The 17,618-nt window shown below is 40.0% G+C and overlaps 1 protein-coding gene across 9 annotated transcripts in view; it reads left to right on the plus strand.

Moving 5' to 3' along the window:
• Positions 1–17,618, plus strand: part of Hormad1 (HORMA domain containing 1) — a 30,654-nt gene that overhangs the window by 425 nt on the left and 12,611 nt on the right. For all 9 annotated transcript variants that reach the window (XM_016001100.3, XM_042279512.2, XM_076574568.1 and 6 more), the window contains exons 2-9: positions 1,330–1,383; positions 2,948–3,092; positions 4,273–4,336; positions 5,573–5,609; positions 8,468–8,488; positions 9,153–9,179; positions 13,969–14,036; positions 15,057–15,208. In XM_016001100.3, the coding sequence (XP_015856586.1) occupies positions 1,348–1,383; positions 2,948–3,092; positions 4,273–4,336; positions 5,573–5,609; positions 8,468–8,488; positions 9,153–9,179; positions 13,969–14,036; positions 15,057–15,208 (550 nt within the window). In that variant the 5' untranslated portion in view covers positions 1,330–1,347. The remainder of the gene's footprint in view (positions 1–1,329; positions 1,384–2,947; positions 3,093–4,272; positions 4,337–5,572; positions 5,610–8,467; positions 8,489–9,152; positions 9,180–13,968; positions 14,037–15,056; positions 15,209–17,618) is intronic.

The following is a 17,618-nucleotide window of genomic DNA, read 5'->3' on the forward strand; positions in this document are numbered from 1 at the left end:
CCTAGTGGTACAGGCTAGCCCGGGCTGCGCGGAAGGACAATCCTAGAAGAAATGAGGCGTGGTGGCTCTGGGGAGGCCTGGCTGAGGCGGCAGGGCAGAAGTTCAGGGTCAAGCCCGGTGTGGCGACGACGCCTTTAATCCCAGCACTCGGGAGGCAGAGGCAGGCGGATCTCTGTGAGTTCGGGGCCAGCCTGGGCTACATAGAGAGTTCCAGGACAGCCAGAGCTACATAGGAAGACCCTGTCTCAAAAGGAAAAAAAAAGTTAAATATCATTCTTGGCTACCTAGGGTTGGAGTCAGCCTGGGCAACATGAAGGTCTATCTCAAGATTTTTTTGTTTTTGGTTTTTGGTTTTTGGTTTTTTGAGACAGGGTTTCTCCGTGTAGTTTTTGGTGCCTGTCCTGGATCTCGCTTTGTAGCCCAGGCTGGCCTCGAACTCACAGAGATCCGCCTGGCTCTGCCTCCCGAGTGCTGGGATTAAAGACATGCGCCGCTGCCGCCACCCGGCTATCTCAAGAATTTTTAAAAATCTGTTTCTGAAGAAAAAAATTTCTATTTATCTATTTCTGTTGCCTTAAAAACATCTAAGTCACAGCCGGGCAGTGGTGGCGCAAGCCTTTAATCCCAGCACTCGGGAGGCAGAGGCAGGCGGATCTCTGTGAATTAGGGGCCAGCCTGGGCTACAGAGTGAGTTCCAGGAAAGGCACAAAGCTACACAGAGAAACCCTGTCTCGGAAAGAAAAAACAAAAACAAAACAGAAAACATCTAAGTCACATTTTATGGGAGGTGGTAGCAAACACATCGTGCTATGGCGCGTGTAGACGTCAGAGGACTTGTGGGAATCTATTTTCTCCTCCACCGTGTTGGTCCTACAGTGGCAGCAAGCTCCTGTACCAGCTGAGCTGTCCTGTCACCTCCCTGCTTTACCGTTTTATAGTTCCAGAGTGGACAGTGTATCCTGAGCCCTGATAAAGGAGTCACCTGATTTGAATATTTTTGATATAAATATATCTTAAATTATCAGGCAGAATTTCCCCCCCCACCCCCAAACAAAACAAAACCAGGGTCTCAGGTAGCCTTGTCTGGTCTGCAACTTACTAACTAGCCAAGGCTAAACTTGAACTCCTGATCTTCTTGCCCCAGCCTACCAAGTATTATTCTAGGAGTACACTATAGTACTGGGGCTATACATTGTCATTTTTAAAGGTTCTATTTTAAGTAAAATTCTGAAATTTGTTAAGATAAAAACCTCATGTAATAGAGTTTTAGAGATAAAAAATTAAATCTGAAATTAAAATTTGTATTTGTGTTGTGTTACATGGTTGAAGAAAACATTTTATTGGAAGATGGCCACTATGCAGTTGCGGAGGACAGCTTCCATGGTATGATTTCTTATGACTTAATATGTATTCATTTGCCTGGGTTTCTTTCTTTTTTCTTTTTTCTTTTGGTTTTTTGAGTAGCCCTGGCTGTTCTAGGACTAGCTCTGTAGACCAGCGTGGCCTCGAATTCACAGAGATCTACCTGCCTCTGCCTCCTGAGTGCTGGGATTAAAGGCGTGCGCCACCAGGGCCCACCTTAGCTGAGTTTTTTTTTTTTTTTTTTTTTTTTTTTGGTGTTTTGCTGCATATATATAGACTGTGTGAGGGTATCAGATCTTGGAGTTACAGACAGCTGTGAGCTGCCATGTGGGTGCTGGGACTTGAACCCAGGTCCTCTGGAAGAGCAGTCAGCCCTGAGTTTCTTGTTTCTTGAAGCCATAAATATTTTACTGTTTAAAAGAATCAAATATTTGCAGCTTTAATAATATCAGGACACCTTGTACTTTAAGGAAAAAAGGAATGTAGAATTCTTTTGGACATTTGGTATGTTACCATAAACTGTTCATTCAGTGGAATCTCCTTTTTCCGTGGAGCTCTCACCAGCTGAATGTGACGTGTAAAGTACAAGTAAGGTTGAGTTCTGCTTGCTTCCACTCAACCATCTGTGTGTGAATCCAGTGCTTGTGTTTTGTTTTAGGGGATTGTTTTTTCTTAATGAATTTAGCTGCTGTTCATGAAACTGTGCCAATAACTAGAGGAAATCCTATCTAAGAAAGTGCATTTCTCTTTGTTATTACTATTATTGTTGATATTATTATATTTAAAGATTTAGTATGTATACAGTATTCTGCCTGCATGTAAGCCTGTGTGTCAGAAGAGGGCACCAGATCTCATTACAGATGGTTGTGAGCCACTATGCGTTTGCTGGCAATTGAACTCAAGGACCTCTGGAGGAGCAGCTAGGTAGTGCTCTTAACCTCTTAGCCATCTCTCCAGCCTCTGCTATTATTATCATTTTCGACAACATCTCACTATGTAACCCTGGTTGTCCTGGAACTCTCTATGTAGACCCAGGCTCTGCTCACAGAGATCCACCTGTCTCTGCCTCTTAACTGGGATTGAAAATGGATATGCTACCACATCTGCCTCAAAATGCATTTCTTTTCTACTAATGTATAATGTACAGTGGTTTGTCTTAATATATGTCTGTGCACTATGTGGGTACAGTGCTAGCAGATCCCCTGGAACTAATGTTAGACAGTGGATGCTGTCCACCATGTGGATGCAGGGTATCAAACCTGAGTCCTCTGGAAGAGCAGCCAGTGCTCTTGACTGCTGAGCATTTCTCCAGCCCCTAGAGTGCATTTCTTTACAGAGTTTATCATACCATCCTTTGGACCCTTTGCTTGAAAAGTTGAATCAAGTCTCAAATAATACATCTTCACTTGTATCCTGAGTACTGTAGCTGTGGGCCAGCACTGTGTTATACCTCTGGATGTAAAATAGATATGCCTTGTTACATAAGCTGTAGTGACCATGCTCTGTTAGAGCTGCTTTTAAGCTTAGCGGGACTTTGTTTTCAACAAATGTCAATTAAGATGCTTTAATTTCCCTTGAATTTCAGAGTGCATTGGTATTTCCCAATAAGATCTCGACTGAGCATCAGTCTTTGATGTTTGTGAAGAGGCTCCTAGCAGTTTCAGTATCCTGCATCACCTATTTGAGAGGAATATTTCCAGAACGTGCTTATGGGACAAGATATCTGGATGGTAATTTATAATAGTTAAGACTTTCTTTGTTTTTACTTAGAGTGATTTTTATTTTATGTGGTTGTTTTGCCTACATGTATGTATATGTACCATGTGTGTACCTGTACCATGTGGTGCTCTTGGAGACCAGAAAGGTCATCAGATCCCCTGGAACTAGAGTGACCATGAACTGCCACTTTGGTGCTAGGAATCTAACTTAGATCGGGTCCTCTGAACCAGCAGACAGTGCTCTTAGTACTGAGCTATTCATCCCGCCACTCTCCCCTTCTAGACAGTCTTATCTGGGTGGTCCAGGCTGGGCTTGCACTAGTTACATAGCTGAGACCGGCCTCAGACTCCAGGTCACTACTTCCTCTGCCTCCTCTGAGTGCTGCGGCTGTAGGCACTGTACCCAGTTTACATGTGCTCAGGATTCAGCCTAGGATTTGCTAATGTGAGGCAAGCACTTACGAACTACTTACCAACTAAAGCACAGAAATAGGCAAGTTTTACCCATCAACTTAAATTCTTAATCATTATGATGGCATTTTATAATGAGTACCAATTATTTCTTTTCTTTTTTTTCTTTTTTTGGTTTTTCGAGACAGGGTTTCTCTGTGTAGCTTTGAGCCTTTCCTGGAACTCACTCTGTAGCCTGGGCTGGCCTCGAAATCACAAAGATCCGCCTGTCTCTGCCTCCCGAGTGCTGGGATCAAAGGCGTGTGCCACCACCGCCTGGCATGAGTACCATTTATTTCAAAGCTGCCACTAATAATATGTATAATGAGCCAGGTGGGTGGCACACACTTGGGTAATCCTAATAATGGACAGGCTAAGGCAGGGGAACTCTTGAGTTCAAGACCAACCTGGGCTATAAATAGTGAGACCCTGTCTCAAAAAATAATATACCTATCATTTATAGCTAAAGAAAGTAAATATACTTTAAAATTTACCGTTGAGACTGACAAAATGGCTTAGCTGTTAAAGGTACTTGCCATCTAACCTGATGATCTGATTTGGATCCCCATAACCCACATGGTAGAAGGAGAGAAGCAGCTCCCCAAAGTCTCTGACTGCCACACATATGTGTTTTGATACATGTGTACCCACACACATTTGCATGTAACACAAATAAATACAAGTAATTCATTAAACCAACTGTTTATAAGTACTTCTATATTTATTTCATTTTTTCATTTAGATCTTTGTGTCAAAATTCTGAAAGAAGATAAAAATTGTCCAGGTTCTTCACAGTTAGTGAAGTGGTAAGTAAAAGAATGCCTAAAGGCAGAACATTATTACTTTTCCTTTTTTGTTGTTTTTGTTTGTTTGTTTTGTTTTTTGAGACAGGGTTTCTCTGTGTTGCCCTGTCTATCCTGGAACTAGCTCTGTAGACCAGGCTGGCCTCGAAGTCATAGAGATCTACCTGCCTCTGCCTCCCAAGTGTGCTGGAATTAAAGGCGTGCGCTATTAAACTTGGCCTCCTTCCCCGCCGGCTCCCTCCCCCACCCCCGTATTACTTTTTTGTTGTTGTTTTTTGTTTTTCAAGACAGGGTTTCTCTGTGTAGCTTTGAGCCTTTCCTGGAACTCACTCTGTAGCCCAGGCTGGCCTTGAACTCACAGAGATCTGCCTGGCTCTGCCTCCCGAGTGCTGGGATCAAAGGCATGTGCCACCACCGCCCAGCGTTATTACTTTTTTAATCATACTTTTTGTACATTGAATACTTTTCAATGTATAACCAGATTTTAGTAACTAACCCTTTAGCCCTGGGTACCATGCTTTTAGTTCTTTGGATTTATGTATTTTTTTATTTCATGCTGCATGTAGATAGGATTCATTTTCCTATTATAACTCTACAAATAGCTATTCCATATTTTATAGTTATCTTTCTGTCCTCCCATCTCCATATTTATGGTCTTTCTTTCTTTCTTTCTTTTTGCTTTTTGTTTTGTTTTCTCGAGATAGGGTCTCTCTGTGTAACCCTGGCTGTCCTGGAACTCATGCTGTAGACCAGGCTGACCTTGAACTCAGAGATTCACCTGTCTCTGCCTCCCAAGTGCTGGGATTAAAGGCATGTGCCACCGCCGCCACCCCCCCCCTCCCCCCCGCTGGTTTTTCTTTTTTGAAGATTTAAAAAAAATAAACATGTATGTGCCTGAATACATGTATGTGCACCATGTGAGTTCAGAAGCCCAAGAAAAGCAAAAGAGAATATAAGACCTTGCAACTGTAGTTACAGCAGTTGTTAAGTGCCTTGTGGGTGCTGGGATCAAAACTCAGGTCTTCTACAAGAGCAGTAAGCACTGTTAACCACTGGGTCATCTCTCCAGCCCCTGTTTCATTATGTTTTATTTTGTTCGGTTTTAAGCTAGTTAATAAGAAAAGATGCTTTAATTTAATTATTAGTTTTATTTTGTAAGGGTAAATACAGAGATTTATGAAAAGAACTATTTTCTGAAAATGCATTAAATATAAAAGTGAACCTTTGACTTTTTTTTAGGATGCTCGGATGCTATGATGCTTTACAGAAGAAATATGTAAGTCTTTGCCATCTATTCTTCCCTTCCCTATAGCTACAACAGGAGTTATCATATAGTAAGAGTAATTTAAACTAACTTGATATAGATCAGTCTCAATTACTAAAAAACAAACAAAAAAACTGAGCATTGGAATAATTTAAAGAATTACTTTTATTTATTTATATGCATGTGCACGTGTGTGTTCCTGTCTGTCTGATGGTGCCCATGGAGGTCAGAAAAGGGTGTTAGAGCTCATGGAGATACAGGTGGCTGTGAGCCATCTATTATGGCTCCTAGGAACTAAACTCTGGTCTCGAGAACAGCAAGTACTGTTTTTTGTTGTTGTTTTTAAGAGACGGGGCCTCGCTGTATTGCCCAGGCTGGAGTGCAGTGGCTATTCATAGGCACGACCCCACTACTGATCAGCACAGGAGTTTTGACCTGCTGTTTCCAACCTGGGCCGTGTCACTCCTCCTTAGGCAACCTGGTGGTCCCCTGCTCCCAGGAGATCACCCTATTGATGCCAGGCTTAGTGCATAGCTCACAACAGGCCAGAACTCCTAGACTCAAGTGAGCCTTCTGTCTCAGCCTCCCGGAGTAGATGAGACAAAGGTGTGCGCCATCGTGCCCCGCCAGCAAGCACTCTTAACTGCTCTTGACTACTGAACCATCTTTCCAGTCCCACATTTGAATTTTTTTATTTTTGAGACAATATCTCACTATACAGTTCTGGCTGGCCTGGAATTTGCTATGTAGACCAGACTGGCCTTGAACTCACAAGAGATCAATCTACCTTTGCCTCCCCACTGCTAGTGTTAAAGACATAGGTCACAATGCCTGGTGCATTTGAATATTTTAAAATCCAGTCTTCAATTCATTTAAACTAATGCAGTTAATACTAAATAAGTTTTGCCAAGCTAGGTTTAACAAATTAGCACTCACTTCTTAGCATTAATAGCACATATTAACTTACAAAAATGAATTTAAATGTTTTAAAATATTACACTAGTTTTACATGTATTCTGCAACCATGCTTATACTAGTATTTTAATAATTTGTTCTGGTTTTTTTTGAGACAGAAAAAACAAAAAGAAAAATGTCTATGCACACTCCTAATTCTAGCACTCTGGAGGCAGAAATAGACAGATGTCTGTGAGTTCAGGTCAGGGATACACTGTGAGACCCTCTCTCACTTGATAATAATAATTATTGTTACTTACTGCTAGCCATGATGGCACATGCCTACAAACCTAGAACTTGAGGAACCAGAGACAAGAGGATCAGTAGTTCAAGGCTGTTTTCTACCATGTAGTTAATGCTAGTATAGGACACAGCAGTATTTACTTCTTTTACTGTTTTGTTAACCATTGCTCACTTACCAATGCTCCTATGTGCCAGAATGTATATGGTGTTCCATATTTACTGTCTTAATGGAAAAGTTAAGGACTAGGGATAAAAATTCACCATCAGAATTCTGCTAGAACTGGACTTCTCTGTTTATATTGCTTAAAATGATACTATGTAAAGGGCTTGTAGTCTATTGTAAAATCTTAATTAAAATTTCACTATTTTGGGGTCATGGTGATGCACACCTTTAATCCCAGCACCAGGGAGGCAGAGGTAGGCAGATCTCTGTTTGAGGCCAGCTTGATGTAGAGAGTGATTTCCAGGACAGCCAGGGCTACACGGAGAAATCCTGTCTTGAAAAAAATCCCATAAATTTTACTATTTTCACATAACACCATGAGTTCAAATCCAGCCTGGGCTATATAATGAGTTCAGGCTAGCTGTGGCACAGAGTGAGACCCTGACTCAAAACCTGAAACAAATATAAATTTAACCATTTCAGAATTTGTGACAACTTAACTTGGACTGCGTGGGAACATTTATTTTTGCTGTGCTTAGAAATGAATTCAGGGCCTTGTACATGTTAGATAAGTACTCTGCCACTGATCTACAGCCTCAGCACAAGGAAACTTATTTTTAGATTCTAATTAAAAAATATTACTGGGTAGTGGTGGCATAGGCCTTTCATCCAAGCATTTGAGAGGCAGGGGCATGCCTGTGAGTTCAAGACCAGTTTGGTCTACAAGAGTAAGTTCCAGGACAGCCAAGGCTACACATAAGAGACCCTGCCTCAAAAAACAACAAAAAGAAGCAAATTCTTTCCAATAGTGTTAAATGTCATTATAATTTTTAGGAAAGCTATAGAGAATTGGAATAACTATTTATTTCTTTTTTGAGTGAGGGTCTCACTTTGTAGCTCTGACAGCCTGGAACTCACTATAGACCAGGCTGGCCTCAGACTCATAGTATTCTGCCTTCCTCTGCCTCTTGAGTGCTGGGATTAAAGTGTGTGCCACCATACCTTGTAACTAATTCTATTTGATTAAGACAGTGAAATAAAATGCTGACATGAATTTTAGCCATTAGAAAGCCAACTGAAAAGAAATAATTTGGGAGAATAGACATGATATGAATTGTATCTTCCACAATGATTACTTGCTTTTAGAAATACATGTTGAGTGCTCGGTGTGCTGGTACAGGTCTTTTTTATTTCCAGCACTAAAGGGGCAGAAGCAGGTGGATCTCTAAGTTCAAGGCCAGCCTGGTCTATATAGCAAGTTCCAGGACAGCCATCAAAAAGCGACACACACACACACACACACACACACACACACACACACACACAAAAGAAATGTTGAGATAGAACAAAATTCTTCCTTGGGGATGGTTCCAAGTCTTGCATGTGCTAAATGGGTGCTCTACTGCTAACCTATGCCCCAAGCCCCTGAATGAGTACAGAGAATTTTTATGATCAATCATAAAAATGCATTTTACAGAATGCAATTAAGATTTGTTCTCTTGTATTTCAGCTAAGGATGATCATTCTAGCTGTAAGTACTTTTAAATTGTATCTCTTTTTTTTTTTTTTTTTTTTTTTTTTTTTTTTTTTTTTTTTTTGGTTTTGCGAGACAGGGTTTCTCTGTGTAGCTTTGCGCCTTTCCTGGAACTCACTTGGTAGCCCAGGCTGGCCTCGAACTCACAGAGATCCGCCTAGCTCTGCCTCCCGAGTGCTGGGATTAAAGGCGTGCGCCACCACCGCCCGGCTTAAATTGTATCTCTTAACACTGTCAAATTTTTCTCTTAATTAAGTGACACTGAAATTGTCAGATGATTTATGTCACTTCATTCAATCTGATGTATCTAGTGGGGAAAAAGAAATTAACTTTTTTAAGATTTATTTTTATGTGCATTGATGTTTTGCCTGCATGTATATCTGTGTGAGGGTGCCAGATCCCCTGGAACTGGAGTTACAGACAGTTGTGAGCTGTCATGTGGGTGCTGGGAACTGAACCTGGGAACTCTAGAACAGCCAGCACTCCTAACCACTGAGCCATCTTTTCAGCCCTAGAGAAAAAGAAGTAAACTTCTTATTGGGAGGGTCATTTTGGTTTTTTTTGTTTTGTTTCATTGAATAACTCAATACTTTAATGTCCAATTTTATTCTTTCTGAATACTTAGCTTTACTTTACTTAATTGTAATGCATTTTTACATAGGTATACACCAATCCAGAAGATCCTCGGGTAAGTGTGCTTGAGTTAGAAGTATTAGAAATGTAATGCTTCTAATATCTAAACACAAATTCTTTTAAAAGTTAATGCTTCTTGGGTTTTTGTTTGTTTGTTTTTCTTTGTTTTTGAGACAGTTTCTTTGTGTAGATCTGGCAGTCCTGGAACTCACTCTGTATACCAGGCTGACCTCAAACTCACTGAGATCCACCTGCCTCTGCCTCCCAAGTGCCGGGCTTAAAGGTGTGCACCACAACTTCCTGGCATGCTTTTGTATTTTAATCAATATACTTCTATATTTTTTTCATGTTTGAACCTTGTAAAACTTCTGCAGTGAGGCATCATTTGTATTGTTATATTTTAAGAGATTAATATACTAAGTACAGGAGATTTTGTAACTGATTTTAGCCCATGAGTCTAATAAACTATTTGAAATAACCTATGTTACTTGATTTCTGACTCCATACAGTATTTTTTAGTGGTTGAGACAAGGTCTCCCTATGTAACCTAAGAAGGCCTCAAACTTGCTGCATAGCTGAGGTTATCTTGAACTTCTGATCCTCATACCTCCTGAGTGCTGGGATTTAGAGACTTGTGCTACCAAGCCAGGTTTCCTGTATGATACGCAAGCCCTCTACCAATGAACTACAAGTTCAGTACCTTCCCCATCTTTATTAAAGACAGAGACCTCTTCCTTAGCATAGGCTTGCCTGAAACCCAGTATGAAGCCCACACTGCCCATGAACTCACAGTGATACTAGTGCCTCCACCTCCTGGGGTTGCAGGCATAGGTGACCACACTCTGTTTTTGGAGGTTTGTTTGTATTCATTTTATTTTATTGTTTTACTTGGGTTGAACCTAGGGCCTAGAATATGGTAGGCAAGCTCTCTTCCACAAACCACACCCCTAGCCTTCAGAAGATCTTGTGTGCTTATTCTATAATAGGCTTTACTTTGGGTCTTTATGGGCATTATCCCTCATTTATTCACCATAACCTAATTAGAATTATCATCACCACTTTACAGATTATGAATGTGTGTTTTGTATATCTGTGGTGCATATACACACAGGTTGTGTGTACATGTTGGGTGTTCTGCTTTATCATTCTCCTTATTCCTTTGAGATAGGTTCTTTCTCTGAACCAGGAGCCAGGCTGTTGGCCAGCAAGCCCCGGTGAACCTCTTCTCCTGCTTCCTCACAGTGTTAGGATTACCAGTTCATGCAACCACACTCAGCAGTTTTTACATGGGTTCTGGGAATTAGGAATCTGTTGCTCATAATTGTATACCAAGTTCTTTTACCAGCTGAGCCACTTCTCTGGATTCAAGGTTTCTTACCTAAGTTTGTGTGGCAGAGAAAACAAAACCAGTTTGGCCAGGCAGCGGTGGCTCATGCCTTTAATCCCAGCACTGAGAGGCAGAGCCAGGCAGATCTCTGTGAGTTCAAGGCCAGCCTGGGCTACAGAAAGAGATCCAGGACAGGCACCAAAACTACACAGAGAAATCCTGTCTCAGAAAAACCAAACAACAACAACAAAACCAAATTTGAACTAGAAAAACAGCTCACCATGTGGTGGTTTTAATCATTAAAATGTAACCTTTCACTTAGTCCTGGAAGCATATTTGAACTGATCAGAGATAAGGATGTGGCTCAGTTGGTAGAAAGCTTATCCAACTTACCAAAGCCCTAAGTTAAAAAAAAAAAAAAAAAAAAAAAAAAAAAACTAGATATGGTGAAGTTGGGAATTTCAGTCAGGAGGATCAGAAGTTGAGCTTTATCCACTGCATAAAGAGATTGAGGCCAGCCTGAAATATTCAAAACTCTGTTATAAATAAATGAAATTATTTTTTTTTAAGAGAGCTTATCTCTATTCCAGAGTGTATACTGACATGCATTGAAAGCAAACCATCTCCACCCTTAGCTAAGGCACTATTGGTAGTTAATGGTTGCTTGGGGGAAGGAAAGTCATTTTCTTCAATGGAATAACCACTGGTAAACTGCTCATGACTCATTAACATAGTAACCATGTACATACAACTGGCCCTAATTAAACACAGTGGATTTTAAAAAATTATTTATTTTTTTTTATTTTATGTGCATTTGGTGTTTTTGCCTGCATGTGTGTCTGTGTTGAAGGTGTTGGAACTCCTGGAGCTACAATTAAAGTGGTCAGCTGTCATGTGGGTGCTGGGAATTGAACCCACATCCTCTGGAAGAGTAACCAGTACTCCAAACCGCTGAGCTTTCTCTCTAGCCCCACAGCAGATTTTTTTAAGCTAAATAATCTGAGTTTAAGGAGAGCTGACTATGTCTTTTCTTTGAAATGCATGACAACAAGTAATGCTATATATGTCCATAATTACAAAGCAGATTGTTTAAGGGGAAGGCTATAATTAAGTTAATTGTTCAGAAAATATTCATTACTGGGTTTGTTTGATTGTTTTTTTTTTTTTCTTCTTCAGACTGGGTCTTTCTCTATAGCCCTGGTTGTCCCTAGAACTTACCATATAGACTAGGCTGGCCTCAAACCCACAGAGATCTGCCTGCCTCTGTCTACCAAGTGTTGGGATTAAAGGCGTGTGCCACCATGCCCAGCTTTATTACCATTTTTTTTTTATTTTTGGCTTTTTCGAGATAGGGTTTCTCTGTGTAGCTTTGCACCTTTCCTGGAACTCACTCTGTAGACCAGGCTGGCCTCAAACTCACAGAGATCCGCCTGCCTCTGCCTCCCGAGTGCTGGGACTAAAGGTGTGTGCCACCACCGCCTGGCCCATATTTTTATAGTTATGCCTTTTTCCATTAGCAAGTAAAGAGCCTTCCTGTGCACCTGAGTGGTACTTATTAAATAGTTATTGTGTGCTATCAACTTCGTTAAGGGCTCTATAAAATAGCTATTTGATAATAACATGGACTTATTAATAAGACTCCTTTCTTAGGTAGGGAAATAGAAAGCTTAAATGGTTTGCATGTGGTTATAGTATAGCCAGGGTTAAAAAAAAAAACCTGGGTGTGGTGGCACAGGCCTCATGTCTTTGATCCCTGCACTCAGGAGGCAGAGGCAGGCAGATCTCTGTGAGTTCAAAGCTAGCCTGGTCTACATAACTACTTCCAGGCTAGTCAGGGTTATATAGTGAGAACCTGTCTTTTTAAAAAGTTTTTTTTTTTAATCTGTTTTTACTGGTTGTGGTGGTGCATGGCTGTTATCATGGCACTTAGGAGGTAGAGCCAAGAGAGTTGAAAGTCAATCTTTGGTTACATAGTGAGTTCAAGGCAAACCTGGATTCATGACAAAAATAATAATAATATAAATTATAATAAGCAGGGTGCTGGTGGCTCACGCCTTTAATACCAGCACTAGGGAAGCAAAGGCAGACTGATCTGTGTGAGTTCGAGGCCAGCCTGGTCTACAGAGTGAGTTCCAGGACAGCCAGGGCTCTTACACAGAGAAACCCTGTCTTGAAAAACCAAAATAATAATAATAATAATAATAATAATAAAATAAACCCTATACTTAGTATCTGTCTTAGTTCCTTTTCTTTTATAGAGCTTTGGTAATTTATAAAGAATAAAAGTTTATTCCATTTATGATTCTGGAGGCTGGGATCTAAGGTTTAGAATTTATTTCTTTTAGTTGTAGAGGCTGGGAACAAAATTTAGTCCAAACAAAATTTAGTAATGACCTTCTTTGTCTGTCTGTCTCTCACATACATACATACACACACATACACACATACACACACACACACACACACACACACACACACACACACGGAAGAGAAAAACACAGACATCTTTTTATAAGGAACACACTTGCACAACATTTGACCCACTTCTGTGATAACCGAATTAATTTATTTAATTAACTCATGAGGACAGGATCATTTTAACCCAGTGGTTCTCAACCTGTGGGTCAAGACCCCTTTGGAGTCAAATGACCTTTTCATAGGGGTTGCCTAAGACCATTGGAAAACATAGATATTTATATTATGATTCATAATAGTAGAAAAATTACAGTTATGAAGTAGCAATGAAAATGATTTTATGGTTAGGGGATCACCACAACATGAAGAACTGTATTAAAGGGTCCAGCAATAGGAAGGTTGAAAACCACTGCCTTAGCCTAATTATTTCTTTAAGATCCTGTTCCTTTCCTCTGGATAGTCAATTATAATCCAACTGTGTCAACTCAAAGCAGCAACTTTTGTATTTGATTGCCCTGTCTAGTGGGTTCATTTAGGTTAATAACAGAACTGCTATAGATTTGATGGATGTCTACCCAGTGCAGTCTTTTTGCTTTTGTTTAGCACTGGTTGATCAAATTGGCTTCAACTGCTTTTTCTGATAGAAGCAGCATCTTAGATACTGTGCAAAATCAGTGTCAAGAATTTTGACTTCAATTAAAACAGTCATTATTTTTTGCTTCCAAAAAAAAAAAAATCCCGTTCTTCAAATTGTTGCACTGGGGACATGTATTTCCAATACATAAACTTTGCAGGCAATTCACACCACAGCCCTTACCAACTCTGCTGAGGTCTGGTTCCTCTCCAACCTCCCTGCTGAAGCATTCCTACCATTTAGTATCTATAACAGGCATAGTGGTGAGTCAGAGACTCTCTCTCTCTCCAAAACTAAAGTACCAAATCCCATACCGTCAGCATTAACTATGAGAATTTGAAAACTCCGGTGGGCCAGTAGGGGTTAACACATTAGAGAAAACTACTGACTGAATGTTTGAAGTCATATGAAAACCAGGGCAGTCAGAACTATACATCAGTTACATAACTGCAATGTTTTCTATTTCAGACAATCTCAGAATGTTACCAGTTTAAGTTCAAGTACACCAAAAATGGACCAATCATGGACTTTATAAGGTATTGTTTTATAGTTTTATTTTTGCATTATCAATTATCACTTATTAATGCTATTTAGCTAGACGCCAAGATTATTTCTGAAACTTCTCAAACTCCCAGTTAGCAATTTGGCTTTACAAAATAGAGTAGTAGGATGTGAGGTCGATATGGCTGTGACATCTGTCAACCATTGTTGATCCCCAGGATTTTTTTTGTTTTTGTTTTTCGAGACAGGGTTTCTCTGTGTAGCTTTGCGCCTTTCTTGGATCTCGCTCTGTAGACCAGGCTGGCCTCAGATCCCCAGGATTAATTTGACTGTTCTGGGTGCCTAGCTTGGTGCTCCCTTCCTTTATCACCTGTCGGGTGATTCCTTCCCAATGCCTCACACACACTCAGTCAAAGAGGACAACCTTCCCTGATAGTGGAGGATTATTCTTCATTCAGGGTTTATGAGTAGCTGTGATTTTTCTGCTAGAACCCCCAGACAAGCTCTCAAAATGGAACAAAACTTAGAATGCCACAAGATCATGTGTTAATTGTTAATTATGTACTATTTTAATTACAAAAAAAGGAATTTGAGTGGTTAGAAATATAATTAAAATCCATCATTTGTTTCCTTTAAACACCATGTATAAAATGTGTATTTGTTATACTTATGTAAAATTTGTATTTAGCTTATAATAATGATGTTAATAATGATACTAAATTTTTATAATAGTGACATGAAAATATATTTTTTTTTTCTCTTCTTTTTTTTGGTTTTTCGAGACAGGGTTTCTCTGTGTAGCTTTGCGCCTTTTCCTGGAACTCACTTGGTAGCCCAGGCTGGCCTCGAACTCACAGAGATCCGCCTAGCTCTGCCTCCCTAGTGCTGGGATTAAAGGCGTGCGCCACCACCGCCTGGCGACATGAAAATATTTTTGTGGTAACTTTCAATCTAGTAACAATGTTTTAAAAGAATAATCTCAAATTGTTAAAGTGTGAGATAATATTAGAAGTCTTAAGTCTTATGAAAGAAATTTATTTCTGATTCTTTTCTAGCAAAAATCAAAACAATAAATCTAGTACAACATCTGCTGACACCAAGAAAGCAAGTATTCTCCTCATTCGGAAGATTTATGTCCTAATGCAAAACCTAGGACCTTTGCCTAATGATGTTTGTTTGACCATGAAACTTTTCTACTATGATGAAGGTACTACTTGCAGTATGTCTTGATTTAGTTTTATATTTCAAAAATTGGTTTCTACTTAAAATGTTTTGGCACCTAAATTGTTACAGAGTCTTTGAAATTAGAAAACTTGCATTTAATATAAGTATTTGAAAAAGAAACATTGGTGGCTGGGGAGACAATTCAGAGGTTAAGAGTACTTGCTGCTCTTACGGAGGACTAGGGTATGGTTCCCAGCACCAATTGTGGTAGGCGACAGAATTGCCTGTAACTCCATGTCCAGGGCAATCCAGTGCCCTCTTCTGGCCTTCTCAGGCACCTGTGAACAAAGACAGGCAGACAGACAGGCAGTCACACATACAAAATGAATAAAAATAAAATAAATATTGAAAAACAAAATTGTAAGCCGGGCAGTGGTGGCGCACACCTTTAATCCCAGCACTCGAGAGGCAGAGGCAGGCGGATCTCTGTGAGTTCGAGGCTAGCCAGGTCTACAAAGCGAGTTCCAGGAAAGGCGCAAAGCTATACAGAGAAACCCTGCCTTGAAAAACCAAAAAAAAAAAAAAATTGTTGCCAGGTGGTGGCGGCACACATCTCCTAGCATCTGGGAGGCAGAGGAAGGTGGATCTCTGGCAAAAGTAGGATTTAAAATGCTTTTCTCTGGGCTGGAGAGATGGTTCAGTAGTTAAGAGCATTGGCTGCTCTTCCAGAGGTCCTAAGTTCAATTCCCAGCAACCATGTGATGGCTCACAGCCATCTGTAATGAGATCTGATGCCCTCTTCTGGCTTAAAGTTAGTTAGGGCACTCATATACATAAAATAAATGTTTTTTCTCTAATGATAGGAACATCTATAGGAAATGCAGCTTACTCATAATTAAAGAAATGGAATAGTAAAATGCTACTTTTTATTTGCCAGATTGATAAAACTTGTGAACTCATAATTGAGAAAATATGTGCTCTTAAACCTTCTTGAGCGAATGCACATAGGAGCAAAATTTTCTTTTTTTCTTTTTTCCCAGAGCTGAGGACTGAACCCAGGGCCTTGCACTTGCTAGGCAAGTGCTCTACCACTGAGCTAAAGCCCCAACCCCTAGCAAAATTTTCAGAAAACATTTTGTCAGTATTTTTTAAAATGCCGGCTTTTGGGGGGGAGCTGAAGAGATGGCTCAGTGGCTAAGAGCACCACTTGCTCTTCCAGAGGACCTGGATTCAATTCCCAGCACCCACATCACAGCTCACAACTGTCTGTAACTCCAGTTCCAGGAGACCTAACACCCATGGCAAAACACCAATGCACATAAAGTTAAATAAAATTTTTTTTTTAATGTTGGTTTTCAACATTGCATTAAAAAGCTGGGCAAGTCAGCCTGGCTACATTCAGTGTGACACTGGAGCTACCACATTCTAAAGTAGTAAGTATCAGCCACCCTTGTTTTGTTCTCCTCTCTATTAGTCATGCTGGAACACCTGAGCTTGTTAACCAGACAGTGGATTACCATAATGTAGAAGCCAGCTGAACAGATGTTTCAGGGAATTATTCCTATTTCTGGAGTAGTTGGGCTTATCTGTGGATATGTGGCTGAATAGTTTGAATGGCCTGTCTATAAAGCTATAGGCAGATTTGCTTTCTCATGTTTGCTGACACTTCCTCTGTGGCCCTATCTTACCAACATCCCCTGAAATGTTTACCATGGGCTTAAACTGCCAAGTTTGAGACAGGGTCTCTTTATGTAGCCCAGGCAGTACTCACTCTCTATATAGACCAGAGTGGCCTCAAACTCACAGGGATCCTCCTGAGTGCTGAAATTAAAGGCATGCACCAGCACCACCTATGTTCTTACAGACAGCTTTGTAAAGATTTAGTCATCTGTGCTTCATTTCTAATCTGGTTGTGTTTTAATTTTAAAACTATATCATATTTTCATAATTTTTGTAGATAACAGAAAAATAAATATGCAGTGTTTCTTTCAGGTATACATAATGAATAAACACCTCATAACTGGAAAAAAAAGGTTTTGGTTTTATGGTACTGGGCTTGAACTTAAGGTCTTATGCATGCTAGGCAAGCATTCTACCATGAAGCTATATCTCTCATTCCAAAATTTAATATTTTACTTTGTAAATGATATACCTAGAAAAATATTTTGAGACTTGCTTGCACAATTATTCAAGATTATGTATTTATAAGAATTTTTATTATAACAGTGGTTAAAATAGGAATGAAGTGTAAACAAATACAATATCTTCCTTGGAGACTTGAGTAAGTAAATTATGTTGCATCTATATAAAAAATACTATATGAACTGTTAAAATCACAGAGGGGCTGCAGCAATGCTCTTGTTACTGACCAGCCCCTTGCACTTGCAAGTACTGAAAAAAGAAGAGTGAGGCATGATCTCCCTGAATTTTTCAAGGATGTTTTAGTACATAGA

The sequence above is a fragment of the Peromyscus maniculatus genome, chromosome 6, assembly GCF_049852395.1.
Source record: "Peromyscus maniculatus bairdii isolate BWxNUB_F1_BW_parent chromosome 6, HU_Pman_BW_mat_3.1, whole genome shotgun sequence".
Lineage (NCBI taxonomy): Eukaryota > Metazoa > Chordata > Mammalia > Rodentia > Cricetidae > Peromyscus > Peromyscus maniculatus.